Source organism: Propithecus coquereli, unplaced genomic scaffold, assembly GCF_000956105.1.
Source record: "Propithecus coquereli isolate 6110/MARCELLA unplaced genomic scaffold, Pcoq_1.0 Scaffold280, whole genome shotgun sequence".
Classification (NCBI taxonomy): domain Eukaryota; kingdom Metazoa; phylum Chordata; class Mammalia; order Primates; family Indriidae; genus Propithecus; species Propithecus coquereli.
This window is the reverse complement of record NW_012148397.1, coordinates 1,585,650-1,612,740: the sequence shown is the minus strand read 5'-3', so window position 1 is coordinate 1,612,740 and position 27,091 is coordinate 1,585,650. Positions and strand designations below refer to the sequence as shown.

General features: G+C 50.8%; 1 protein-coding gene across 2 annotated transcripts in view; it reads right to left on the bottom strand.

The window, feature by feature from the left end:
• Positions 1–383: 383 nt before the first annotated feature.
• BCO1 (beta-carotene oxygenase 1) overlaps positions 384–27,091 on the bottom strand; it is a 34,284-nt gene continuing 7,576 nt past the window's right edge. The window contains exons 3-11 of one of the 2 annotated variants that reach the window (XM_012648186.1): positions 25,372–25,501; positions 23,605–23,752; positions 21,812–21,959; positions 18,717–18,940; positions 15,797–16,054; positions 7,354–7,459; positions 4,498–4,592; positions 3,211–3,322; positions 384–1,174 (exon numbers count right to left, since the gene is read on the bottom strand). In XM_012648186.1, the coding sequence (XP_012503640.1) occupies positions 945–1,174; positions 3,211–3,322; positions 4,498–4,592; positions 7,354–7,459; positions 15,797–16,054; positions 18,717–18,940; positions 21,812–21,959; positions 23,605–23,752; positions 25,372–25,501 (1,451 nt within the window). In that variant the 3' untranslated portion in view covers positions 384–944. The remainder of the gene's footprint in view (positions 1,175–3,210; positions 3,323–4,497; positions 4,593–7,353; positions 7,460–15,796; positions 16,055–18,716; positions 18,941–21,811; positions 21,960–23,604; positions 23,753–25,371; positions 25,502–27,091) is intronic. The other variant, XM_012648187.1, reaches the window with a different exon arrangement.

Here is a 27,091-nt window from a genome sequence, read left to right as displayed (position 1 = left end):
AGGGGCCATCAACTTCCTTCCACCCTGCCCTGACCACCTGGTCTGTCCCGGCAGCACACGAGGCGTGGAGAATCTTCTTTCCCCTACGCATGAAGGCATGGCTCACTGCCCCAGTTCTCGGCAGCAGCAAGAACTGCTCAGGCCAGCCCTGGCCCCAAGACTCAATCTTGGATTCTAGCCCCTCGGCCATGGCTAGGCAGGCCAATGTCCAGCCCCTTAACCCCCTCCTGCAAAGGGGGAGTGTCACCCCAATCTGTTAGTCCCAGGGGTTGTACAATGAGGCATCTCGCTGGCTACGAACCATCAAGCTCTGCGACTCTATTTTATAGCCTTAGAAGAACTTCAGAGGAAGAAGCCATGTAAAAATAAAATAAGGTCTGCATAGACTTTAAAGTTTTTATTATTTTGTATCATGTCATGCCTTGCAATGGAATGACCACAGACGACGTGCCTTCCTGGCCACGTAACTCACTCGTGCAGCACAGCTGAGAAAGCTAGAACTCCCAGGTTACGCTTTAGTCCATTAGAAAGAAGGGAGGGAGGGAAGGAAAGAGAAAGAGACAGAGGAAGGAGCAATGACAAATATTTATCTGTCTCTCCTCTAAGGTGTTAGTGGTTGCTCATTCTAAAAACGATGATAATATGATTTAAGACAATTTTTGATTCACAGTCAAGGTCTTTATCATAAACGAAAGGAGCTTTCTTAGAAGAAATTGAGCTAATCGATACATATTTGATTTTCAAACAAGGTTTTTATGGCCAAAATAAAATGAAAGAAAAGACACTGACGAGCTCTCTCCCCATGCCCTTGCCAACGCGCCCACAGAAGGAAGGGCGCAGATTGAAACGGAGGCCCCGCCCTCCACCCAAAGAAAGGTCTCCAGCTTCGAGTCCTGAGGGTCCTGCCAGCTGAGCGCCCCTTCCCCGGCCCAAGCCCAAGAGTGTCAGGTCTGTGGGGCTTGGTGGCCGTGCGAAGCCCTGTCCCGCTGTTCCTCGGCAGGAGGCTGCGTCCTGGTGGCCCCGTTTGCGGCCGGGATGAACAGCCCGTGGAGGTCCAGGTGCATCTCTACATCGACCGAGGCGCGAGCCAATTCTGTAAAACTTTTGGCGTCCAGAATAAGCAGAAAAGGCGGCTTTTGGGGATCAGTAGAGACAATGGCTGATAAGATGACTCCTTTGAGAAACACAAAGAGACACTTTGTAAAAGGGCAGCCTTAAACCTCCTCCAGTTGGAGGGATCAATTTCTCATCTGTGTGTCTCTGCCCTCTTTGAATTTACCTATCCAACCAAAACAGGAGGGAAGCGAATCTGATCCTCTGTGTGAGCAGAAGGCCTGGGACTAGGAATCAGAAAACCTGGCCCTAGCCCTGGCTGGGCCAGTCCCTTTACCTCTCTGACCCTCAGTCTCTTCATCTGTAGAGTGGGGATAATCCTGTCTACCCTCACAGGGCTGCTGAGAGGATCCCCTGCATGGTGGATCATGAAAGCACTCTGCAAGTTACTGCAGGATCAAAGAAGAGCTATTTTCTACTACTTAAAAACTCCAATTATGGAGGATCAGCTTCAGGGGTGCACTTAGGCTAATATACATCACTCAGCTAAATGCAGACTTGTTGCACTCATGGCATTTGAATGAGCCAAATTCACCTCTTGGCCATACAGCAATCCTAGTAACCTCAGCTTTCCCCTCTGTAAAATGGACATACTCTCAGCATTCACTCTCGGGGGATGGGGGTACCATGACATAATGCACATAAACTTCCTGCGAATACGATTCCTCCCGAGGCTCCTGGGTTGTAGGGCGGTTGAGCACATTTGTGTCAGTTTGGCCTGGACTCAAATCCTACCTCTGTGCATACTGGGCGTGTGATCTTGGGCAGGTTATCTCACTCTCCGGGCCTCCCGTGGGTAAGACGAAGACAACGATACTCCCTGCCCACTGCGAGGAGGGACAGGAAGCACTTGCCCAGCTGGATGGGACACTGGCCTTAGCAGGAGGTGATGCCACCAGCCCCCGACCTCAGGGATGACAGTGACGTGGGGACCCTGGCCCGGCAAGCCATGCTGTGATTGGGAGGAAGACAAGGCCCAGGTGGGAACCACTCCCTTCTCCCCCCAGGGAAGAAGCTGGCAGGCTGGGCGGGGCAGCGCTTCCTCCCCGCAGGTGTGGGCAGCCCCGTCTGTGGCTTGGCCAGGTGACGTCCCCACCCATGGTTCTAGTCACCCTCCTTAGAATCCCCAGGGCTGTGGGCAGGGCATTTCGGAGGCATTTCTGAGAGCCCAGGAGGGAAAGGGCCATTCTGTCCCCCATGTGGAAACTTGGAAAAGAGAGGTGGGCCGCAGGTATGCACTGCTAGCTGATCCATGAAAAATGTACGTGCTTGTGGGTAGGGAAACATTTTGGTCCAGCCACTGCAATGAATTTTAAAACCAAGATTCTACATTCTGAGAGAGTTTAGTATTGCTCAGTGGCAAGGGCACGGGCTTTGTGTAGTAAAGAAGTTGACCGTGTGCCCAAAGAGAGTCTGGCCTTTGCCCTCTGCTCCTGGGAGGTCACCTCGAAGTCCTTGGAATGTCCTGCCTGATACAAGTGTCTTTGTTTACCTGGGGCCTTGGGCCACCCAGACGGTCTACCCTTATAACGTGATTTATGCTGTGGCCTCGGGCAACGTGGTCCAAGCTTGACCTGCCCAGGGCTGAAGACCATAAGGGTCAGCCACACAGGTGGCCAACCACGGCTACGAGACCAAGCCCCAACAAAAACTCCGGACTCAAGGCTCAGGGGAGCATGCTGGGTGGCAGTACTCAGTGTACATTGCCGCACAGCATCGTCAGGACAGGTTAGCGCCGGGACTCCACTGGGAAAGGACAACTGGAAGTTCACACCTGGACCCTGTCCCGTGTGCCTCTTCCCTTCGCTGATTTTAATCTGTTTCCTTTCCCTGCAATAAACCATAGCTGTGCGCGTCAGAGCTTTCGGTGAGTTCTGTGAGTCCTTCCAATGAATTACTGAGCCTGAAGGTGGTCCTGGGGACCCTCAAACTTTGCAGTTGGCATCAGAAGTGAGGGTGGTCTTGGGGAGTATCTAAGCCTGTAGCTTTGACTCAGACAGACCTGGACGGCAAAGCAGAAGTCCACCAGCTTGCTGCCCCCAGATGGTGTCTCTGTGGGAGGGGGCGTCGCGAGCGGCGTGCGGAGAGCGTGCTTACCGTCGTCCTCGTCCTCGGCACCCGGCGCGGGCACGAACAGCGGCTCTGCCGGCCAGCAGCACTCCTCTCCCCATTTTAAGGATGACTTTGTAAGAACGTCGTACTTTATTATCTGCACGGGAGAAATACAGGAGTGACTCGTTTGAGAACATGCGAATAGGAAGGTGTCGCGGCCCACGCAGAAAGGAGATTAAGCCCATCACATGTAGACTTTTGACATTATCTCCCAGTGACATCTACCTCTGGTCAGCACGGCTACAGGAATGAAAGAAGCTAACTTTCCTCCTCTAACTTTAAACGTTGGTCCTCTGGCTACTACATAGCTGACACTGCTCGGTGAATTCTTTTAAAAGTTAAAATCTCGAATGTATTGCATATTTGGTGCTACAATGCAACTTTATATGTGTCGAATAAACTAATATATTCAATGCGAACATTGAAAGTCTAATACAATTTCTTCACTGCTTTAAAAGTGCAAGTGCCTGGACCTCTCTAGATCTCTCGCAGGCCATTTACCTCTAGGGTATGGGATCAGGGCAGTGGCTTGGGATGCTGGCAGCGGGTGGTAATTTTTGGTTTTGTACATTTCTGCACTGTTCATTTTTTTTTTTTTAAAGATTCATTTTTATTATTAAAAAATGAAGATGTTAAGGCAAAGTGATGTCTATACAGTACTTAGCACAGTTCCCAGGACACGGTAAGCGTTCAGCAAATAGTAGCTTAAAGAACAAAACAGGCCGGGCACGGTGGCTCGTGCCTATAACCCCAGCACTTTGGGAGGCTGAGGCAGGAGGATTGCTAGAGGCCAGGAGGTTGAGACCAATGTGGGCAACATAGCAAGATCCCGTCTCTACAAAAAATACAAAACAAAAACAAAAACCCCTCAAAAAAACCAAAATAAATCCTCCAAGTTTCAGCTAGATTTTCTCTGCTTAGAAGGGCGAGTTGCTTGAGGGCAGGGATTGGGATTCCTCTGCTGACTTCCTTCTCCTCAGTGCCTACCACATCGTAGCACACAGTTGGTGCTCAATAAATGTGTGCTGAATAGAGAAATCAATGAATAAACTCCAGCCATGAGCTCTTACCCGAGCTTCAGCCCATTAGGCGTGACTCCCTCTCCTGGAGGGTCCATGGTTACTTCAAGTGTATTTCATCCCAGACTGACCTCCCCTTTGACCTCCTCTTTTCTGATCAAGGCCACCAGGCTCAAAACCTGAGAATTCAGCTTTGCAGACAGACACTGTCATTGCAGGGAAAGCCAGCCCGTGATCACACAGGGATCTGTACCTTGGTTGGGATTGGACTCCACTGAACTTCAGCCGAAAAGATGTACCGGTATGGCTTCCCATTGTGAGCGTAATTGATTCGAGGTAGCTCTAAGCCTGGAGAGAAGTGACACAGTTGGCAAAGTCCCTGTTACTGGGTCTGGGAGCATCCACCCTTCACGCCAGGCGGGGCAGCCTTTGCACAGAAACGGTTCCCGAGCCGAGATCCCTGAACCTGATTTAGACCCGGGACTGGATCAAAGGTGGTCACAGGCAGGGGAAGGAGCCTTCCATAATTACCTCACTCTATTAGAAGGTTCAGGGACAAGCTACCATGGACCTAAGTTTCTAATTGTATAAACACCTTCAATTACCCAAGATAGAAATCAAAGAGAATGGCATGATTATAATCAGAGGCTACTGCAATTTTTTAAAGCTCTTTAAATAAAAGTACTGACGTGTGTGTGTGTGTGTGTGTGTGTGTGTTTGAAGAGAAACTTTGGACGCCATGGACAGAAGTGTCAATAGAGAACAGTAAAATAAATCTGATAAATTCTATAATAACATTATGTAAAAATAATGTTTACAAAGGATTTTAATAACATGGGCCAGTGTCCTTACCACAGGTTAAGTAGAAAAGGCTGGTTATGGAATTACTGCGTCTTCACTGTTACAAATGAAGAGAGGAAGTTTAGAAGCATCGCTGTGAGTACAGCTGCCCAGAGTTTGTATTTTCTATTACAGATTCTAAGTTTCTCATTATGTGAAATTTTTATTATGCCTATTACTTCCATAATAGAAAAAAACTTAAAATTTTTTCCATGGAAAAGTGTATAGTTACATACGTCTGCTGTGTCCAGTTGAATTTCTAAGCCTGAATACTGAAATGAACGAAATATTCCAGGTGGTTGGAGCCAACTGCCGGTGAAGATGTCATGTCCAAGGAAAGCGGGAGCAGAAATGGATTTACCTGCCACATGGTGGCCTTCTGGAGATGACCCCCAGGCATACACGGTTATCAGGCTCAGTGGGGGGTGGAGGGGACTAGTGAGATGGGAAGGAGATGGGAATGAGTAATCGTGAAACTTCCAAGGGACAGGCCAAGATGAATGTGACACAGAGGGACCACTCACACACTTGAGTAAGAAGATGCCACCCACAGTCGACCCCAAAGTAGGGCCTAGACTTCCTGTGATGCTCCTGGGCCCCTTGCAAACCTGGTCTGGGACCCCCCTGACCTGCACCCTGTAAATGGCCAACCACAGGACCTTGGCTACCTAAAGTAAGGCTCACCCTTGTGTGTTCTGTGCGGCTACCAAAAGCCACGCTCTTGAAGAACCTTCAGGATGTGAGAAAATACTCAGGCTACATTCGTGAAGTGTAATAGGCCGTTTCAGAACATTCTAGATACTATGGTATGCATGTTTTAAAAGTATAAATGCAGAGGTCAAGAGTCAGGCAGGCTCTGTTGCCTGTCTTTCGGCAAGTTACGGAGTTATTCCGGCCTGCCTTCCCCAGCACCTGCCTGTTAAAGCCATTCTAGTATCAGCTGCCGTTGGCTGGACTCTCCCGATGGGCCAGGCCCGAGGCTAAAAGCCCTTGAGGTGCACGAACGCCTCTCGTGTCAATGACGGCAGGATGAGGCTGCTGGGATGAAACGGGAGGATGTCTGAGAAGCTGCCAAGAGGGCGGGGCATGTGCCACACAACCCACGCCTGATGGGCAGCTGGATGGACACTCCAAAGAGTTGTCACCGGGGGAGGGATTACGGGTGACTTGTCTATCGTTACACTTTGAGTATTGTGCAATACTGCTACAGCAAACAAGAAACAGACCATAATGTTTGAAGCCTCCATCTGCCCAGGTGACGTGGTGGTGAGTGGGATGGAGACCGGTGCCTTAAGAACCAGCCTGTTCTGGAGGATTCTCCAAGAGAACAAGGTCCCCCACAGAACTGGTTACGGGGTCCATGGGATGCGGTTTACAGAAGTGGATTCTTAGGGCAAATCCGAGGTCATCCTAGCACAGTGCCCAGGACTGTGTGTCCTTCTAGATGCCTGAACCTGGCAGGAGGCAGCCGCCAGAACAAGGCTCTCAGTTTAAATCCACACCTGCCCCTCTCTAGCTGAGCGTCCTTGGGCAGCCCGTTCATTCTGCACTTTTAAGTGTTAAATACAGATGCCAACAGACCCTAATACGCCAGACTTTGTGTCACGTGTGGCAGATATACTGTGAGCACAGAAACAGGACCCCCTTGTCATAGGCTAATGTTCTCGGGCAGTAGCTCTCAATCATGGCGATGGTACCCCCGACGGGACATTACCAATGTCTGGCGATATTTTTGTTTGTCCCAACTCAGGGTAGCGGTGCTCCTGGCATTTAGTGGGTAGAGGCCAGGATGCTACTAAATGATGTAAAATGCCCCGGGCAGACCCCACTCTGAAGAACGACCCAGCCCCAGATGGCAACGGTGCCCGGGCTGACAAGCCCTGCTCCCGCCGGCGTGACTCCTGTTCTAAGGGGTGTACGTTCTGTGTGTAGCTCAACGTCTCTCAGGTCCAGAATCACCTCTATGAAGTTGGGCTGATAAACAACTGTTTTGCAGGGTGAATGTTTAGAGGTAGAAACACGAGCGTATCGTGCCTGTTCAACAAGCCAATGTTAGTAAGTCGCAGCATTTGCTGAAGTCGTCTGGTCCGACAACTACCCGGTGCCTTCCTTTGAGGTGTCTGAAGATACATGAAAGAGAAATGTCCCCAAATGCTTTTCTCTGGGGCATCCCAAGAGCTTCCCCTGTTTGCCCCTTGCCCATGTATGGGAGGGGTCTCCACGACGACCCGCCCCCACTGCAAACGCAGTGAGGGAGGATGCATCCTACCTTCATAAAGCGATTCCGGCTGGCAGTAGACCTGGCCGTCTTTGTCCTTCACGGCTGTTGCTGTTGTAGATGCCACTTTGATCAAATTTGAGCCCACTTCTGCATTCTGAAAAGAATCAGTTTTCGAAAGATATAAAAACTCGCAAGCCAGAGCAAACATTTGCCTTACTGTGTACGGTAAACGAATGCCTGAATGTATGTCATCTTGTTTTAGCCTGACGTCAACCATAGGAAGCAGCTGTTTTATTGTTATTCTTATTCCCAGCTTTAAAAAAAAGAACGAGGATTGGCGATTGGAAGGGACTCCCCCAAGGTCACATAGCTGGTGGGTGGTAGAACCAGGACTCCCATTCCCAGGCTCTTTCCTCTCACTCTGACCTGCCTCATCCTTCGCAGGGAAAATTAATGTGCCGCTCTGAGTAAGTTCTCACTTTTAAAATGCTGTATGACTCACCTCCAAAAAGCTGCGTCAGTCATTAAAAGGATGCTTCTGAAGAGATTACAATAACATGGGAAATGCTCACGGTATAACACAGGGTGAGAAAGCGTCAGAACAGATTGCATTTGCATTCTGAGCTCAGCCACGTATAAAAGTTACATGGTAAAGAGACTGGGAGAAATAGACCAAGTATCAGCCCTACAGCAGACGGTGGGATCACGGTGGACTTTAATTTCTTTTTCCACACTTCTCTGTATTGTCAGTCTTTCCTCCTAGGAAAATGCATCGCTGCTAAAATGAAAACAGACATGCAACAAAAATTACCTGGGAGAAAAATGACTTTCAAGGATATTCCTTGGTCTTAAGTTACGACCAGACTTTGCTGTGTTCATTCCCTTACTGTCATCCTTACGACCCAGGAGAGGGAGTCAAGAGGATTAAATATGTATCACACATCCGCTACTCCCTGTTTCCCCTACACAGTAACCGTGGGACCTTGAGCAAGTTACTCAGCCCCTCTGTGGTTCAGTCTCCTCACGTGCACGGCGAGGATAATAACAGCAGGGGCATCTGCGAGTTACTGTGCGTCCTCACAGGTGGTTGACACGGACGCCTGGTGAACAGGAAGTGCTGGATAAATGTTAGCTGCTTTTGTCACTGATGACATCACCTTGTTATATTATTGGTATTATTACCATGTACTAGTACTACTTCTTATTATTATATTGCTGCCCCTACTACTGCGTGAGGACAGGTTGGACACTGGAAGACGTGGAGAACGAGACCACAGAGGATTATTGTCACGGTGACCTCTCACTTACACTCTATTCTCCAAGTTTTCCGAGATGGCTTTCATAATTAAAACCAACCTGTTTTAGGGATCAGCAGCTATTTTGCTGGGAAGGGGGAAAAGTTTACTATTATACGTATCAGCAGCTGAACTGCAGGAATCTTCAGGAATCTGTTTAGTTCAATCCCTCGATTTATAGACGAGGAAACTGGCATCCAGAGGACAGTGACTGGTCCAAAGTCACGCAGAGAGCAGCAGAGCCTGGGCCCAGGCTGTGGCATTGCCTTTCTTGTGCCCAGGAGCAAGAGCATTGCTGGCAGAGGACAGAGCAGGTGAAAGGCCCTGAGGCCGGCTCGTTCCTACCCTGGAGGTCTCAGGACAAACACCCCCTTCCCTGAATACTCGGTCTGAATCTGCAGTGTCCCCAGCTATAATCATCTCCTTCAGGCAGCTGTTCCCTTCTTTTATGCTTACCTGGCCCATGAAGGCAGGGACCAGATTTTGTTCAGCGCACGACACTGAGTGCCCAGAAAATAATTGCTGGAAAAGCGAGTGAATGCACGACTCAGTAATCGTCCCCCTCAACCATCAAGAGGCAACACACGTGCTTTGCAGGATGTTCTAAGAATTAAATGAGACGAAGCGCACGAAGAGCATGAACCAAGGAGCTCAGCCCCTGGCATGGCGTCGTCGTCGGTGGTGTCTTATAAACAGAAACTCTAAACCTTAAATGCCCCCACCTGCACGGCACCACAAGTCAGTGGGAAGCTCTACTTGCTGCCTGGCTAAGCATGTGACAACAACAGGCCTCTGGGCACGCCTTGATTCTTAGGGTGTTGGTCTGCAGAGAGGTCTTATAACTCCATCCTGAAACTGGTCAGACTGGTTGAGGGATAAACTGCGAAATTTTTCCACACACAGCAGTAACCAACATGACTCGGCAACATGCTCAGCTTTGGGGAGGAAGCACTTTCCAGCCAGAGTTCAGCAAAACCCTGCAAGCTCGCTTTGAACCCCTGCACTTGGGGGACTCCCGTCAGACGCAGTAATCTCAGTAACACCCCCCCACCCCTCCACCCGGGCTGCTTTGTGAAATCTGTGGCTTTCTGAGTGAATTCGAGCAGCCTGCGGGTGGGGAGGCCCACTGTGCCTGCCTCCTCGTCAGTAAAATTGGGGTGGTGACTCATAACTTTCGGAGCGGTGCTGAGCATGAGTGAGGTTGCTTCTACCTGCATCTGAGGATTTTTGGGATTAAATTAAATAATGGTTGTGAAAACACCTGGTCCAGGGCCAGACACATCGCAGTCAGTAACTCGGAGCTAGAGACGTGCGTTCGAATTCCAGCTCAAATCCCATGGCTAATTCTGCGTGTTGGGAGAGTTACTTTCACTCTCATCTGTAGCTGTGGGAGCATAAATAACTTAGAACATTGCGAGGCAGATTAGCAAAGCCTTTCATAGTCCCTAAAATTTGCAGGACCCAGGACAAGAGTACGAGTGGAGGCCCACTGACCCTATGTCTACATATATCACCTGAATTAAGTAAAATGCCATCTCTCTCCCTACCTCGACACACAGCCTTTCATAACGTTGTGGAACTGGGCTATCTAATGCGGCAATGGCTAACCACAGACGGCTATTTCAATTCAATTTTAAAATGAGATTTGTGAACTAAAATAAAATCTTAAGGCTCACCCCTGCACCGGCTGACTGACTGGACCTCTTTGTGGCCAAAGGAATATCCTAAAACTAAATTGCCTTCCAGGAGGAGGGAGGTCAGATATGCCTCATCATGCCCCCCTCCCTTCTTGGGGACATCCTTTGTAACCCATTAACAGGCCTAAGGGTCTGTGAGACAAACCTGCAGGTCCTCAACTTACACAACAAATATGTGTCCGGTGGCTCATCTCTGATAAACGGCTCCTATGTTAAAACATTTCAAGCCTTTAGACAAAGCTTCATGTCTTTAACCAATTACAAGTCAAAGAATCTTTAAACCCACCTATAACCTGTAAGCCCCTCCTTCGAGATGGTCCACCTTTTCGGGCCAAACCAATGTATGCCTCCCACGTCACCCCTGTCTCCCTGAGATGTATAAAACCAAACTGTAACCCAGCTACTGTGAGTCCACTTGCTCAAGGCTTCCTGGGCGTGGCTCCGGGTCATGATCCTCAAATTTGGCTCAGAGTAAATCTCTTTAAAATTATTTTAAAGAGTTTGGCTTTTTATCTGTTAACAGATTAAGTAAAATTAAAAATTCAGTTTCTCAGCTGCACTAGCCACATTTCAAGTGTATAACAGCACTCGTGGTTGGCAGCTACTGTATTGGACAGACAGAATGTTCCAGCAATGCACCCTGCTAGTCTGGAAGGATGGGTGGGAATTTAGAGATCTGGGACTCCTCGGAGTTCTGAGCTGGAATAAGGTGGCCTCTGGCCCCTGGCTGCCTTCCCTTCTCATGCCTTGCTCCGTCCCTAACTGCATGGATGTCCCGGCCAGCACAGCCAAGCCAACGGCCAGCCCTGGCGACCTCGTGGGCCTGGGGTGGGCACACCAGTGTCAAGGTCTGTCTGTAGGAGGACAGAGGCAGGCCCTGGAAGCAGGCTCGGACCCTTTGGGCAGGAGATTCAGGGATCCCGGGTGTCCAGAGCACGATTGGGGTGGGGGTGGGGGCACCCCTCTGGGTGGGCAGGACCCCAGGGCCCTGTGACCTCCCCTGTGGAGAAGGGGCCCTGCTGGAGAAAGGAAGGTCAGATCAGTGCCCTCCAAAGTGCCCAGCCCAGAGCAGGGGCCCTTGTTGCCAGGGTCTAAGAGCAGACAAGACATTTAACTCAGGGACTGGCACATGGTGAGCTCTCCATAAATGGTGACGTCTCTCCTTATCATGTCTTCATTTCTGCATTTGGAGACAAAAACCAAATCTACCGATTCAGTCATTGAAGCCGCTGCTTCTAGGTCCAAAGTGCTTCCTCCTGTGATTGCACTTAGGCGTGGATGGCGGCTGCACCGGGACTCGCCTCCAAGGCAGAGGACAGTGCCCTTCGGGACCAGGGCGGGGTGACTGTCCTTGCACGCCCACACCCCTGCCGCCGCTCCCCTGCCCTGCCCCCTGCGTAGGCAGCCCCATTGCCCTGCATAAACAGGCCCAGGGCGCCAAGAGGCTCTGCCAGCCACACCTTCCTTTGACCCCAGCTGGCCCAAACGCAAGGGAACCAGGCGGTTGGGAGGTCCGGGCTTTTAAGTCTAATGCACTCTTGCTCGTTCTGTGTGGGAAGCACTTTTCACCCTGGACAAGTTCCGGATGCTAAAGGAAGACCTTGTGCTCTTGCAGAGACCTTGCTTTACATTTTTCATGTATTCCTCATTCATTCATTTCAAATATTTAAGAGCTTAAGGAGCTCCCTCCGAGCGCAGGGGTGAACCACTGACGACACAGAGTCCCTGCTCCTCAGAGCTCACGCTCCAGCAGGCAGAGGGACCGAGCAAGGTCATCGCACTTGAGACAGGGGTGGAGAAGGAGCCGCAAGGTGCCGTTGGCGTGTGCAGACTCATTCGAGCAGGTGATGGTGCCGAGCCCTGAAGGATGAGTGGGGATTTGCTAAACTCAGAGGTTCTCGCCCAGGGCTGCAGGTTAGGATCACGGGGGGCGGTGCTGAGACCACAGCCAGGCCTGGCCCCTGCCCTGGAGCTGCTCTGGGCTGAAGCCCAGGCCTGGGTGTGGTGGCAAAGCTCTCCTGGTGACCCCAGTGTGCAAGGAGCGGGGAAGGTGATGCAGGGGGAGGGGAGCTGCAGAGTTGTGCAAAGGCCCCGGACCGAAAGGGCTTCTAAGAAAGGGCAACATCTCCCTGGGGTCACGTCTCTAAGAAGTCCCTGGGTAGGATGGAGCCTGAGCCGCCCGATCTGGGCACTTGAGCCTCCATCCACCCGCCTGACTTTCTCGTTTCAATACACAGGCAGAGCGACTTGAAAGTGAAGTAAGAAGACATTTTTAAGGGACAATAAATAGCAATTAAAAAGCGTGGCCGGCGCTACCCACCGCAGAGCTTGATCTCTGCTAGTTTCAAAGCAGCGGGTGGCTCACACGATGGCCTTTAAAACACACATGCTAACCTTCTTAGCTTGGGTCCAAGGAAGCAAACCATTTCTCCGGCGTGATGAAAAGGTTATAAAACCTTGCAGGGTGTGGGCAGGGGGAGGGAGTGTGCTCCTCTCTGTGTACCATCCCTGGGCTGAGGTCAGCCCTGTGATTCTGCCACCTGGGAGCTTGGTGACACCCACATTGCTTCCTGGAACCAGCAGACAGTCCGAGGCGCCGCACTGCGGTGCTTCCCGGAGCGAGGGGTGCGGAGGCGTGTGGCTCGTGTGATGACTTTATGAGACATGGCCGCTTATTCAACAGCCCCGAATCCTTTTTTCTCTTCCAATCTTTCTGTCTGGGTCAACTAGAGAGTCTCATTTGGGTGCCACGATGTCGTTAACACCTAATACTTTTAAAACTTTCTTTCTGCACAAAGAGATCAAGCCTTGGCAAGCAACAAGCCTTTGGCTTAAGCTCAAGGCCTCTGCTTTCTGTCCACTGTCTGAGTCTCATGCTTGCCTTCTTTGTGCAGCGAGCAATGCCGCTTGCCACTGGGTGGTTTCCTCTCAAGTGAGTTTAGTAAAGAGTGAGTTGATTGAAACAAAAAAAAAGGACTTTCATATGTTAAATGGAGGTGATAGGAAATATGGTAAAAACCACGGCAGAGACACACGAATGCTGCGGCTGGGGGAATGCTGGGGAGACGGGAGAGAGGCCTCCTCTGCAGTCAGACACACCTGGGTTCAAACGTGAGCTCCTGTGCTCACGGGTTGGGAGTACGGCTGCACCCCTGCACTGCGGAGCCAGGGGGAAGGGTGGGAGGAGGCTCCCTGGGTACTGTGGGACCGTTCCCCAGGCCTACAGAGCCCCGAGAACAGTCAGTCCCATCTGAGGCTCCTTCCAGGAGTGAGGTCTGCTGGAGAACAGCGGAGTCACTGAGTCACTATCCTGGGGCAGTTACACACAGGGGTTCAGAGACAGGTGGGGCAGGGGTCCAGTCTTAGCTCTGCCACTCTGAGCTGTGCGACCTTGGGCACATTTCTTAGCCTCTCTGAGCCTATTTTTTTTCTTTTTTTTGAGACAGAGTCTTACTCTGTCGCTTGGGCTAGAGTGCCGTGGCGTCAGCCTAGCTCACAGCAACCTCAAACTCCTGGGCTCAAGCGATCCTTCTGTCTCAGCCTCCCGAGTAGCTGGGACTATATGCTCACGCCACCACACCTGGCTATTTTTTTCTATTTTTAGTAGAGACGGGGTCCCAATCTTGCTCAGGCTGGTCCCAAACTCCTGACCTCAAGCGATCCTCCCCCGCCTTGGCCTCCCAGCATGCTGGGATTACAGGCATGAGCCACCGCGCCCAGCCTGAGCCTCAGTTTTTCCATCTGTAAAATGAGCCTGACACGAGGAGCTTTCCCGCAGGTTGTTCCGATCATTAAGTGAGGTAAGAAAAACAAAACGCTTAGCAAAGTACCTGGCACATAGCGTGCACTTAGCAAATGTGAGCCATCAAAATGGAATTGAATTGAATTCGGTTCCATTTAAATTAATTAAGTCATGAAGTCAGTGAATTCTGGAGCCAGAAGCCTCCGTAGCCTCCTTATGTCCAGCCCAGAGCCTTGGCTGCAGGGCCCTGATGGAGGATAACGTCTGCCCGGTGGTCATTTTTAGTATAAGGACAGAGTCGTTCATCATCAGGGACTGTGCAAGCACATGGTGATGAATCCCTGCCACGGGCTATTAGGCGCATATTTGCAGTGATGTTTCAAGAATTATTTAACGTCATGGAGAGATGTTTAGATGTGCAAATAGGTGAGAAAAGCAGTGTGCAGAATAGCGCGACATATTCAGCCATAAAAAGGAAGGGAGTGCTGATATAGGCTACAGCGCAGATGCATCTCAGGAACACGGTGCTACCTGAAAGAAGCCAGGCACTATTGCCTGACCGTGTTTATAGACACCGTCTAGAAGAGCCCGAGGCTCGGAGACAGAAAGCGCATGAGTGGTTGCCTGGAGCAGGGAGAGGGAGGGATTAGGAGGGGATGGCTAAGGGTGTAGGTTTCTTTCCGAGGTGATGAAGATGTTCTAAAATTAACCTCTGTGGAAAAGAATTTGGAGATACCTCAGAGAGCTAAAAATAGAAATACCATTCGATCCAGCAATAGCACTATTAGGAATCTATCCAAAAGAGCACAAAACATTCTACGATAAGGACATCTGCACCCGAATGTTTATGGCAGCACAATTCACTATTGCAAGAATGTGGAAACAACCCAAGTGCCCGTCAATCCATGAGTGGATTATCAAAATTTGGTATATGTTTACAATGGAATATTACTCAATCATAAGAAATGACAGTGATCTAGCACCACTTACACTTTCCTGGATTAAACTTGAGCCCATTATCCAAAGTGGGGCACCACAAGAGCAGAAGAATGGAATCCATTTGTACTCACCATCAAACTTGTATTAACTAATCAACACATAAATGCACATATCAGAACAACATCTATTGGATGCTGGGGAAGGGGGAGGGCGGCGGGAGGAGGGGATGGGTATTTGTATACACAAGGAGTGCAATGCGCACTACCCGAAGGATGGACATATTTGAAACACGGACTTGGGCGGGGGGGAACCAAGGGCAACACACATAACCTAAACATCTGTACCCCATAATATGCTGAAATAAAAAAAAAAAAAGATGTTCTAAAATTGATCATGGGGGGCAGGACGCACAACTGCATGAATACACCAAAGGCCACTGAACTGAGCACTTTAACTGGGCAAATTGGATGGTATGTCAGTGACATTTCAATGAAGCTATTAAAAATTATGCACAATATGATTAAAATTAACATAGAGAACAAAAGAGACTGGGAGGCCGTACAAATATATCCACAGTGATCATCTTCAGTGGTGGGCTTACAGGGATTTTTTTTTTTTCTTTTTCACATATCTGTATTTTCTTAAGTTTCTACTCTGAATATGTACGACTTTTGGAAAAATAATAAAAACCATTTTCTGTTGTTCTTTAAGAACAGTTCATTTTGGATTTACACATCAACCAAAGACGTGCCAAAGTAACTTCCTACCTGGGCTGACGTCTCTCTCGCAATAAAGCAAACCTCCCTTGAGGCCGTTACCTTGTCCACGTGGAGGGGCACGGCGAACCTCCTGAGCGTGGGCACCGAGGTGAGCCTGGAGTTCTCCTCGAAGTCCTGGTTCAGGTTGGCCAGGTAGAAGAGCCGGTAAAGGCTGTCGTCCTCGTAGGCGATGACGTCAAACAGAATACAGCCGTCCTCTTCGTAGGCGTTGACGTGGTGGAAGACCACCATGGCGTCCGTGTAAAACTTGGTTGGCAGAGGCTTTCTGGTCCTTTGGTCGATGATGTGAATGTAAGTCTGAAAGAAGATGCGCCCCCGGCGGTCAGCTCTCCCTCTGCGGGCCCGGCACTGTGGCATCCGGGGACTGCCTAAGATCCAGCCCCGCCAGGCACTAGCCAGTGACTGTGTCCCTTCCCCATTCTGAGTTCTGTGTCTGCTTAACAGTGCCAGGCAGGACAAAGCGCCCAGGAGATGAAAGCTGTTTGTTGTTGGGTTTCCATAATGGTATCTTTATGATGGAGAGGAGGGAAGCTTTGCTGCCTGGTTCTTTGCAGTCATCAGGAGGACGTCTGGGGACACTCCCCCAGGGCGCACTGTCCCCTTGTTTCATTGACCGTGACTCTGAGTGGGTGGTGACACGCCAGCTCCCCAGCAATGACCAAGTTGGGGAGAACCTGCCAGGTGCCAGACTCTGTTCAAGATGGGAGCCCCTAAAGCCCTAACCCCACCCCCATCCTTTGGGGTCCCCTCTCCTGACCTCCACTACAGAGCCCACTTCCTACTTTGTCTCGTTTGCCAAGAGGCACTTGTCACAGCAACCCCACCTATCCGGAGGGCTGCAGGTGGAGTGACCCTGGGTCCTCGCTAACAAGCCCACAAGGGAGTGTCAGCTCATTAGGCCTCCAGACGCACCTCTTGGGTGTCACGAGGCCAGCATCGCTCTGGGTGGTGATTAGCCATATCTGCAGGCTGCGTTGCCCAATCCAAAGTGGGGGAGTGTTTTCTTTCTCTTGGCAGCTCCGGCCTAACCACCCTCCTCCTGCAAGGGAGGGAGGCCTGCTCCAGGCTGCTCTCTCACCACCTCCTCCCCGCTTCCCCAGAACCAGGCCGGGATGTTAAACAGGGTTACAGAGAAAGAGGGCTTTGATAGTGTGTGTGTGTGTATGTGTGTGTGTGTGTGTGTGTGTGGGTGCGTAGGGGGTCAGGATGGAGAGGTGAAGATGGGGGTGATTATTTTAGGCCTTTTCTTCCCCATGACCCCAATCCCTGGGCCAGCCACATGGACTTTCCAGAAAGTTCTCTGGCAAAGACAGTCCAAAGCCTTTCCCGGGGCCATCTGCCCTGCCATCTTGGGTTCTAACTGGTCTCGCGTGGGACTCTCTGAGGGCCAGGGACTGAGGGCTGCCCGTTTGGAGGCTTAGAGGGCCCCGTACCTCCTGCGGGAGGGAAGACCCCCAGCCGTGTTTGGGGAAACTGCTGCCAGCAAACTCAATTTCAGCAGTGGAGCTGGGGGCCCCTGCTCATTCCTGCCACAGATATTTATCAGGGGTCTACCACTCATCAGATGCTTCTCTGGGAACCAGAGGGACAAAATAGGACCAAGCCCCTGCTTTCACGGAGCTTATGTACTAGTGGGGGTGAAGCCAACAACAAAAATCAAATGTACAACATGCCAAGGATGACGGGCGCTCCTGAGAAAGCAGAGTCAGGGGTGGAGAAAACCAGGGGCGTCTACTAGAGACAGTTCATCAAGGAAGGCCCCAGAGATCAGGGGCCGTGGAGCCCAGGCTAGGTCAGCCGAGGGAGGAAGCTGTCTGGGGGATCAACATCGGTCCAGGTGGAGGGGATAGACATGCAAAGGCCCTGGGGCAGAGACATGTTTGGCCAGTTGGAGATCCAGGAGGAGGCTTGGAGTGAGCACAGAGCAAGTGGCTGGGACAAGGTTGTGTGGGGACGGAGGACAGTGAAGGAAGCCTTTGGATGTTATTTTGAGGAAGATAGGAAACCACGAGAAGGTTCTGAGCAGAGGAGGGACCTCCCATAACTGCTCTCCCCTTTGTCCCCTTAATTACCTTACTGTCTGCCCTGAGAGGAGAAAGGACAGGCCTTAAAGAGAATGGTCGGTTGCAAAGTGGGACACACATGTGCACATGTATGTAACAGTACACGCGAACACGTAGAAAGTGGAGAAGGTGTCAGATGAATAGCGGCGCTTCCCCATAGATAGGGGAGTGGACGGGGACAGAAGGGGACTTCATACGTGGCCGCTATATTTGTGTATTATTTGAATAGGTAACACTGAGAATTACTGGATATTTTTCAAAAGTAAAGTAACAGCAGCAAATAAATAAATATTAATAGTACACACATACACATATATGCATACACAGATATATTCATGCATACATGTATACATATGCATGCAAACATGTATATACACATACATACATACATATTTTGTGTGCTCAAGTATACCTGAACTGAAGGAGATGTTTCTAGAACCATCTGGAGGAACGCTCTCCCATTGCCATGTCTAAGTAACCTCTGGCACCCGCAACGTTACAGAGGTAGCAGACATTCGGAAGGGGCCTTGTGGACAGAGCAGAGCAGCGAGGAGCCACACTGTCCCTCAGGACTGAGGACTCGGTCTGTTTGCTGCAGGGTATGTGGGGACTGCCCAAGGTGACACCCTGTTCCTGGGACATTCTGTATCCAACGACTCATGGACGTGGGGGTATAAAGGCCCGGTCCCCTTGCCCTAACTTGGGACCACTCTGAAGGACCACCCAGCTTCAGAACTCTCTAGAAGGTAGGCAGATGCTTCCAAGGAGACTGTGTGGTAGCTCCCTCCCCGCTCCACGCTGCTTCCTTCCCTCAAACCCCCTTCATGCCGACCTCCCTCTGAGTCTGCCCCTGGGTCAGCCACCCCTGCTGGGCTAGTGTCCCTGGCGGGCCTCACCTTGTCCTCCCTGTGGAAAGACAGGCAGGAGGCCCAGCTCACTCCCCGGATGTACGCGGTCGCCATCTTGAGAATATCCAACTTCAAAGGCAGCTCGAGAAAAATGGCGTAGTTCTCGGTGACCCCAAAGCTGTGGTAGTAGCTCGGGGAGAGGAGGGAGCGGGAGGGGATGGAGCAGAACACCTCCGTGTGCTTCCAAGGGCTCTTCCCCTTCTTCTTGTCCTCTAGAGAAAAGCAAGCCTTGGGAATTGGGACTCGAGCAGGAGGCGGTGGCCCCCCAGAAGACACCACTGTCACTTACGAACTGACTTCGTTGCTGAGAACCACCTCTGAGTAAGAGCCAGCAAGTCAGCGGATGAAGAGGTGCAGGGGACCAGGCTGAGACCCTCCCACTCAGGCCCGACCCCCTGGGGATCCCTGGTATCCAACCTGAGGACCACCGACCCACAGAGGGAGGCCTCCAGGCCAGGGGTCCTCCATTGCAGCCTCCGGCTAACCCCTGCCTCCACCTGATTTTGTAAATAAAGTTTTATTCGGAACAGGGCCACGTGCACTCCTTTATGCATTGTCTCTGGCTGCTTTTGCTTTCAGGCTACGCTTGGCAGAGCTGAGCCATTGTGACAGAGACCGTAGGGTCCCCAGAGCCTTCGATATTTACTATCTGGTCCTTTTACAGAAAAAGTTTGCTGACCCCTGCCCTGGAGCAGCGCTTCTCAAATTTTAATGTGCCTATGAATCCTCCAGGCACTGTGATGAAATGTGGAGTTTGACTCTGTGCCGGGCAGGGCTTGAGAGTCTGCGTGTCTCTCAAGCTCCCAAGGGATGGGAGCGTTTCCCAGGCTTGAGCTCTGCTATTTTTCTGGGAACCATCACTTGGCATGGATTTCATAGGGTTTCCATGAACTTCTCTTGACAGTGCCCATCCTAAAACACCTGGGAATGGAATTAAGTACCTACTGCCATGAGGGGATTTTACATATATTGTGATGATCAGGTTGGGCTGTAGGATGCCCATTTTACAGATGGGAAACTGAGGCTTGGTGGAAAGGGCTATCATTATGGTCAGAGTCCCAGGGTTAAGACCCTTTAGCCTTGGCTTCCTGCTTTGTCACTGGGGATCGTGACACCCATAGAGTGACGGTAGAGCAGAGGACGAAGTAACGCAGGCGTCAGGTACTTTGCTCTGCGTCCAAACACGCAAGGTGCTCAGTACACATTCGGTTTTCAATTCCTCTGCAAGGATGAGTCACTTGCTGGCCAAAAGGGCTCCCCACCCAGGCCTGGGGCTGCCTTATAATGAGTTATCTGCAAACATCCCCACCTCTCTTGTGGCCACCTGGGCACGCTGCAAACAGCTGGCTGGTGGGAGGTATGGTGTGGGGCTGTGGGCTGATTCTCTTCTTCCCAAAACAAATGGAGCACGATGCAAACTGAAATGAAAAGCACCTTGGCCTGAGAGGCACGAGATGGGCCACGCATCCCAGTGCAACACCAGCACAGAGCAGGTGCTCAGAGGATGGTTGCTTCCATGAAGTTGGTGGCTCCTGTAGGCTGTGTGACCGTGGAATGTCACCTGATCCCCAGGGCCTCACAGTCCTTCCCTGTAATACCAGGTGGCAAATCCAACTGCCTAGATGACCCCCAAGTCTGAGATTCTAGGATTCTGAACTCAACCTCATTGGCTTTATGGGCTTAATGAATGGGAGCTCTATTTTATCAAGTAAACTCATTGTACCTTTGACGCTGGAGGCTCACACCTCTCCACACAGCCTGGTAATTTGCTCAGGGGGTTCTACAAGACTGGAGGGGAGGGAACCAGCAGGGACGACAGATGGAAACTAGTTTTCCCAAACCAGAAGGTCAGGTCGAGCACCTGTGTAGTCCTATACTGTCTCCTGAGTCCCGCACAGCTGCCCTCGGAGGCTTAGTCTCCTGGGTGCGGCTCCCAGGAGGGTCCTGGACAAACACAGGCTAGGAGCCTCGCCCTCCTCCCCCTCAGGAACGTGCAATCACAGTCAGCCTGGGCTTTGCTCCAGGATCCCGGCCCTAAATGGAGAAGGTCCAGAAGGCCCAGAGAATAGGGTGGGGATCTGGAGTGGATCCCAGAAGGGCCGAGCTCCCTGAATAGCCCTGGAAACCTGGCTTCAGGGGCTGGGGATGAAAGGAGGCGGCACAACCCTGCCATACAAAGGTTTGTCGGGAGACTAAAAAAATGGACCGATAGATGGATCAGTGGATGGATGGGTGGATGGAATGGATAGAAGGTCAGATAGATAGATGGGTGGGTGGGTGGATGAATGAGTAGACGAATTGATGAATACATGGATGGATGGGTAGAAGGATGGACAGAAGGGTGGATGGATGGATAAATGAATGGATAGAAGGATGGAAGGGTAGATGGGTGGATGGATGGATGGATAGGTGGATCGGTGGGTGGATGAATGGATGGATGGATGAAGGATGGACAGAAGGGTGGGTTGATGGGGATGGGTGGGTGGATGGATAGAAGGATAGATGGGTGGAGGAGTGGGTAGATAGATAGATGAATGGGTGGGTGGACAGATGGATGGATGGATAGATGGGTGGAGGAGTGGGTAGATAGACAGATAGATGAATGGGTGGGTAGACAGATGGATGGATGGATAGATGGGTGGAGGAGTGGGTAGATAGACAGATAGATGAATGGGTGGGTGGGTGGATGGATGGATGGATAGATGGATCAGTGGGTGGATGAATGGATGGATGGATGGATAGAAGGATGGATAGAAGGGTAGGTGGATGGATAGAAGGATAGATGGGTGGAGGAGTGGGTAGATAGACAGATAGATGAATGGGTGGGTGGATGGATGGGTGGGTGGGTGGATGGCAGCCTAAAGAAAAGGAGGTTAGAATAGTAAAGGAATTCCTTTTCTTCCAAAAGGAATCCCAGCAACTTCTCTTTTCTCCTAAAGGAGAAGACTGAGTTCACGGTCATCTGAATAATCTACAGCGGAAAGTATCCCATTGAGTCTTGTGTCATCGACAAAAATCAGAACTCTTCCGAAGGAGCCACCCTTGGCAGTTTGTGTTTTACTATATTCCCCAGAATGACCTACCTGGCACTGTGGCAGGGATCTTAAATATCACATATTTTGTCTTCCCCTTGTCCACAATGGATGTGCCCATGTTGAGAATATTTCCAGCCTCATCGTAATGAGGATGTGATGTTGCCAGATTCACAGCCACATATTTCCGATAATCCACCTGCAAAATAGGATGGCCACCTGGTTTTTCAAACGAGAAAGGGTGAAATCCTGCGTACACCGGACTGATTCTAGGTTCAGGGAGATGATGGATATTTTCGTATATCTCCCGATCTAAAAATAAGACAGATTTGCCTTTACGGAAGATATTTACTCTCACGACCCGATGAAACCTCACATGGGGCACTGGGGGGGGGGGTGTCCTACAGCAAATAGGTTGCAGGGGACGTGGGGAGCTGCTGTTTCTGTGGCTGTTGTTCCCATCCTCCTGCCTGGCCCTCAAGGGTGTCCTCAGCGTGGAGAGGGGAGGCCTCACCACAGAGAGCTCCAAGCAATGACCTGGCCAGAAAGGTAGCCTTCACCTTGGCTGCTGCGCTGGGTCCTTCTGCTTAAGTCATTTAAATTCTCCCCTTTGGCATTCCACAGAGGCATAAATCTCTGGGCCTCTTTAATAGGCTTATTCTGGGAATGAAGAGGTTATAAAAACATTTGGTCAAAGCAAAACTTGACTCACAAGCTGAATAATGATCCCCCCTCTGAACAGGTCACAACTGCAGAACAATGAGGTGGCCGGAGACCAACCGTCCACCCTTCCTCCCCTAGAACTGCGCGGCCCACAGTCAGCCAAGAGTCAGGTAACACGCCATTCTCTCCCGGCGTTTCCTCTCTGCAGCCCTGTGCAAAGCCTGTATCGGTTGGACCGATGCATCCTGGCCTAAAAGGAGCTGGACGCAATTTCGCAGCTAAGAAAAGCCTCATCCCTCTAACAGATCGTTAAAATGTATCGCAGAGACACCGGGGCTCTGAACAGCCAGCTGGAGAAAACTGAAAGTGGGTCTATTGATTTTCACCAAAATGTTGACTCGATTCTTCCCAGGAAAGGTATCTGCTGGGGCATTTATTTTTGTGCTCTTGCGGACTGCCTAATGCCTCCCTCTTCAGGTCAGTGCCAGGTAGGGCTGCTGGAGTGTGGACGGCCCAACACAGCCGTTCGTTCCAACTCTCACTGGACTCCCTTGGTGCCAAGAAATGGGGACACCGTTATGGGTTGAATTGCGTCTTCCAAAAAGATACTTGAAGCCCTAATCCCTGGTACTTGTGAGTGTGACTTTACTTAGAAATAGGGTCTTCGGGGATGTAATTAGGTTAAGCTAAGGTCATGCTGCGTGACCTTATCTTAGGGTGGGTCCTAATCCAATGACTTGCGTCCTTATAAAGGGTGGGAAATTCGGACGCCCAGGCCACAGGCAGGACGCTGTGTGAGGATGGAGATGAAGACTGGAGTAATGTATCCACAAGCTGAGGGACACCAAAGATTGCCGGCAGCCACCAGAAGCTGGAAGAAGGGAGAACCTTCGAGAGGCTTCAGAGAGAGCATGGCCCTGCCAACGCCTTGATCTCAGATTTCTGACTCCCCAGACTGTGATGGAGGAACAGCAGGCCTGGGAAACTTGAGATAGACACAAAGGCGAACAGGACACAGTCCCTGCCCTCTAGTGCTAGCTTGTGCTGGGGAAGCCCACGATCGAATGGCCTTAGAGAAGGGGACCTCTGAGCTCCTTGCAGGCCACCCAGCCTCACCCAGGGGTCCCCAACTCTCCCTTTTTTGAGTCAGGAACTGATGCCTGTTGTATGTTCACTGATACCTTCTCCAGGGTTTCCAGTGTCTGCGGGTTGATTTTCCTGATGTAGTTGGTCTCTGTGGTCGCGTAGAAGTCCTCCCCGCACTTCATGATGTTGATCAGGCAGTTGTCTGTGAAGTCCGGGATGGTGTGGGACAAGTAGGAGAAGGCTCTGGGGACAAGAGCAAAGCAACAGAATCAACGGCTGCGTCCGCCCAGCTGGGAAGTCCTGCCCTGTCGCTGGCTTTAGTTTTCCTACCACTTAAAAATGCTTCACTTTAATTAAGAAAGAAAGAGTACCGGGTCCCAGTGGGTCACTTGAGGAATTCTGGGAACACAGATCTCAAGTTCCCGAAGGACACCCCTCTGTCGGGTCAGCTGGGACACCACGGCCACCAGCTGGTCCCTGCTGGGCTCTCGAAACTCTAAAGGTCTCCAACGCCAGAGCCAGCAAGAGCTGGTGGGTTGTTCCCAAGCATTTCTGGAAGCTCTACAGAAACCGTAGAGCTTTGGACGCCCACGATGGCATCCAAAGCTTAGAAAGGTAGCTAATACCCCCTTTGGCAGCAACGGGAGTCCACACAGGTTATCTCAAATTTGTCCAGGAAATCAGTTTTTAAGAAAAGGAAAACAAACTGATTATGAGTGAAGAACACATAGTTCATTCAATCAGAAGGTACACTCAAAGCAGGAAGAAAGAAAAACCAGAGAAGGTGATTTGGCGGTGAAATTGGCAAACACCCGATCTGTGTATCTATCGAGTAGTGCGCCTCCTACTGACCGATAGTGGAATGGCAAGGAGGCGTCGCGCATTAGCACTTCACATTCATCCCCTCCCCTCCCCCTCTCCCCACCGCTCCTCCCTGCTTGCAAAAGTGAGCTCAGCGCTCGCTCGCCCTGCTTCAGCCCTCAGGGAATGGAGAGATGACGTCAGTTCTGGAAAAGCAGAAGTAATCTTCCACCTCTGGGCGGGTCTACCACTAACCCTTTCAGAACCCGTCTATGTCTAAAGAGCATCAGAAAGGAGACCCTGACGGCAGGCCTGATTCCCTGGCCCAGAATTTAAGTGGCAGATTGGTTCAGACACATTCAGAGGCATCATAACCCAGATGATTTTAAATGCATACAGTAAAAAAAATCTCTCCCATCCCCCCCTGTCCATTTTTGCCATGCTCCTCCTCCCTCAAGCACCCTGAAGAGTTTCTTTAGGCATGCACAAGCAAAAATAAATCTAGACTTCCTCCTGCTGTGTCACACAAAATATAGCATAGTGTACGCTTTTTCTACATCTTGGTTTTTTCCCCCCTTAATATATCCTGGAAACTTTTCCAAACAGCACATAGAGACATCCTCGTTCCTTTTTACTCCTGCGTGGTATTTTCTTGTGGAGTTTGGCTGTTATTTACTTTACCACCTCTCTGTTGATGAACATTTGGGTTGTTTTCGGTTTCTTGCTATAACAAATGATGCAGCCATGAATAACCTTGCACATTTGTCACTGCAGACTGGAGGGAGTATAGCCCTAGCCTGAAGGGATTGTGCCTTTGTAATTCTGATACTTGCAGATAGCGTTTCCACCAGCTATGTGGGAGAGCATCTAATAATTTGCCAAACGCTCTCTGCCTCTTGTGCCATCAGTGCTGGAGAACTGCGTAGCGCCTATGGTCAAAGGGCAGTGGTGGAGTTTTTATCCACCCCAAAGAAAACCGTCAGAGGGGCAAAGGCTGTTGTTTGGACCGTCAAGGACATCAGAATGCATGAAATGTGGTCAGATTCAAGACGGGCAGTTACTTGGAAAATATGTTTTTGCAGGGGTCCGGATAGGCCATGGTTCCAAACTCTGACACCACGATCCTGTTTGCCTCGATGTTGGCGCTGTACGTATCACTTCTCAGGTATTTGCTCCTGTAATAGACCTCACCTGGAAGAGAAGCGCAGAACAGTCTCAGGCTGACAGCTTTGGAGGGCTTTCACATCCATTCCAGCCGTCCTGGGGGTTTTACTGGGGGAGGGGGTGGTTAGGTCACCAGGATGGGCTCCTCTGGTATGCGTGCCTGATACTGCTAGCACTGGGAATACGGTTTCACGCACACATGTCCTCACCTGAGACTCACAACAACGTGGCAAGGTTAGCACGCCTATTCTTAGCTCCATTTTCCGTAGGAAGGAACTCAGGCTCAGAAACGTCCTTGCTCAATGTCGCCCAGCTGAGAGGTGCTGACCCAGGGGACGGGAAGCCCTCCGCTATGTTCGTATCCATCCAGGGAAGGTGCAGAGTTGGGGACTGGTCCAGAAAACTGCATATGTGGGCGGGGTTTCCCCAGGGCCTCGTTCAGTCCTGGGAGCCCTGCCTTCAAAAGCCTGCGCTGACCATTATTTCAGCCCCCCTGGGGTCACATTTGATATCTACTGCCACCACGAGGTGACCTAATGACAGATTCTGCATCCCAGTCGAGGCTCAGTACTGTGCTTAGTGTCTAATTCATCCAGTCTCCGGAGAGAATCTAACTCACGGCATCAAAGCAGGGCTTTTTGACCAGTCCATGGAGAACAACCCGAAAAGATACCAGATGGTTCTAGACCTGGGTTAGTTTCCTGTTGCTACTGTCACAGCCTGCCACAGACTTGATGGCTTTAAACAACATGCACTTGTTTTCTCATAGTTCTGGAAGACATAGTCTGAAATGAAGCTTACAGGGCTAAAGCAAGGTACGGGCAGGGCTAATTCCTTCTCGAGGTTCTAGGGGAGAATCCGTTCCTTGCGTTTTCTAGCGCTTAGAAGCTGCCTGCATTGCTTGGCTAGTGGCTGCATCACTGTGACCTCTGCTTCCATTGTCATGTGTCTTTTTCTGAGGCTGATCCTCCCCCCTCTCTGAGATTACACTGAACTCACCCAGATAATCCAGGATAATCCCCCAACTCTGGACCCTTAATTTAATCACATCTGCAAAGTCCGTTTTGCCACGTAAAGCAACACAGTCACAGGTTCCTCCTGGGTGGGGGTGTGGGGAGGCCCCTCCCAGTTGGGAATATATCAGGAGAGGCTTCGCGAAGGCGGCGGTGCTTGAAATCGCCCTGGAAGGACGAGCAGAATTCGACTGCAATGGATTAGGAGGCAGGAGTAGGAGGCAGGGCTTTCCAGTTGCCTCCCCAGGAAGCCTGGAAGCAAAGGCCTGCAGGTGGAAAGATGCAGGCCGTTCCTGCAAGAGCTGAGGCAGATTGGGCGGGAACACTAGCTAGGGGCTTGGGAGCAGCAGGAGTGAAATGAGTTTGGGGAATGGGCTGGGATGAGGGGGACTCCTGGGTCTGCAGGCTTTATTTGGTGGGTACCAAATAAAGTGGTCACCCACAGGCAAGGTATTCTGGGCCCCACGGGCGCTTGGCCTGAACTGCTGACTTCTTTTTTTTTTTTTGAGACAGAGTCTCACTGTGTTGCCTGGGCTAGAGTGCCATGGCGTGGTCTTAGCTCACAGCAACCTCAAACTCCTGGGCTCAAGCGATCCTCCTGCCT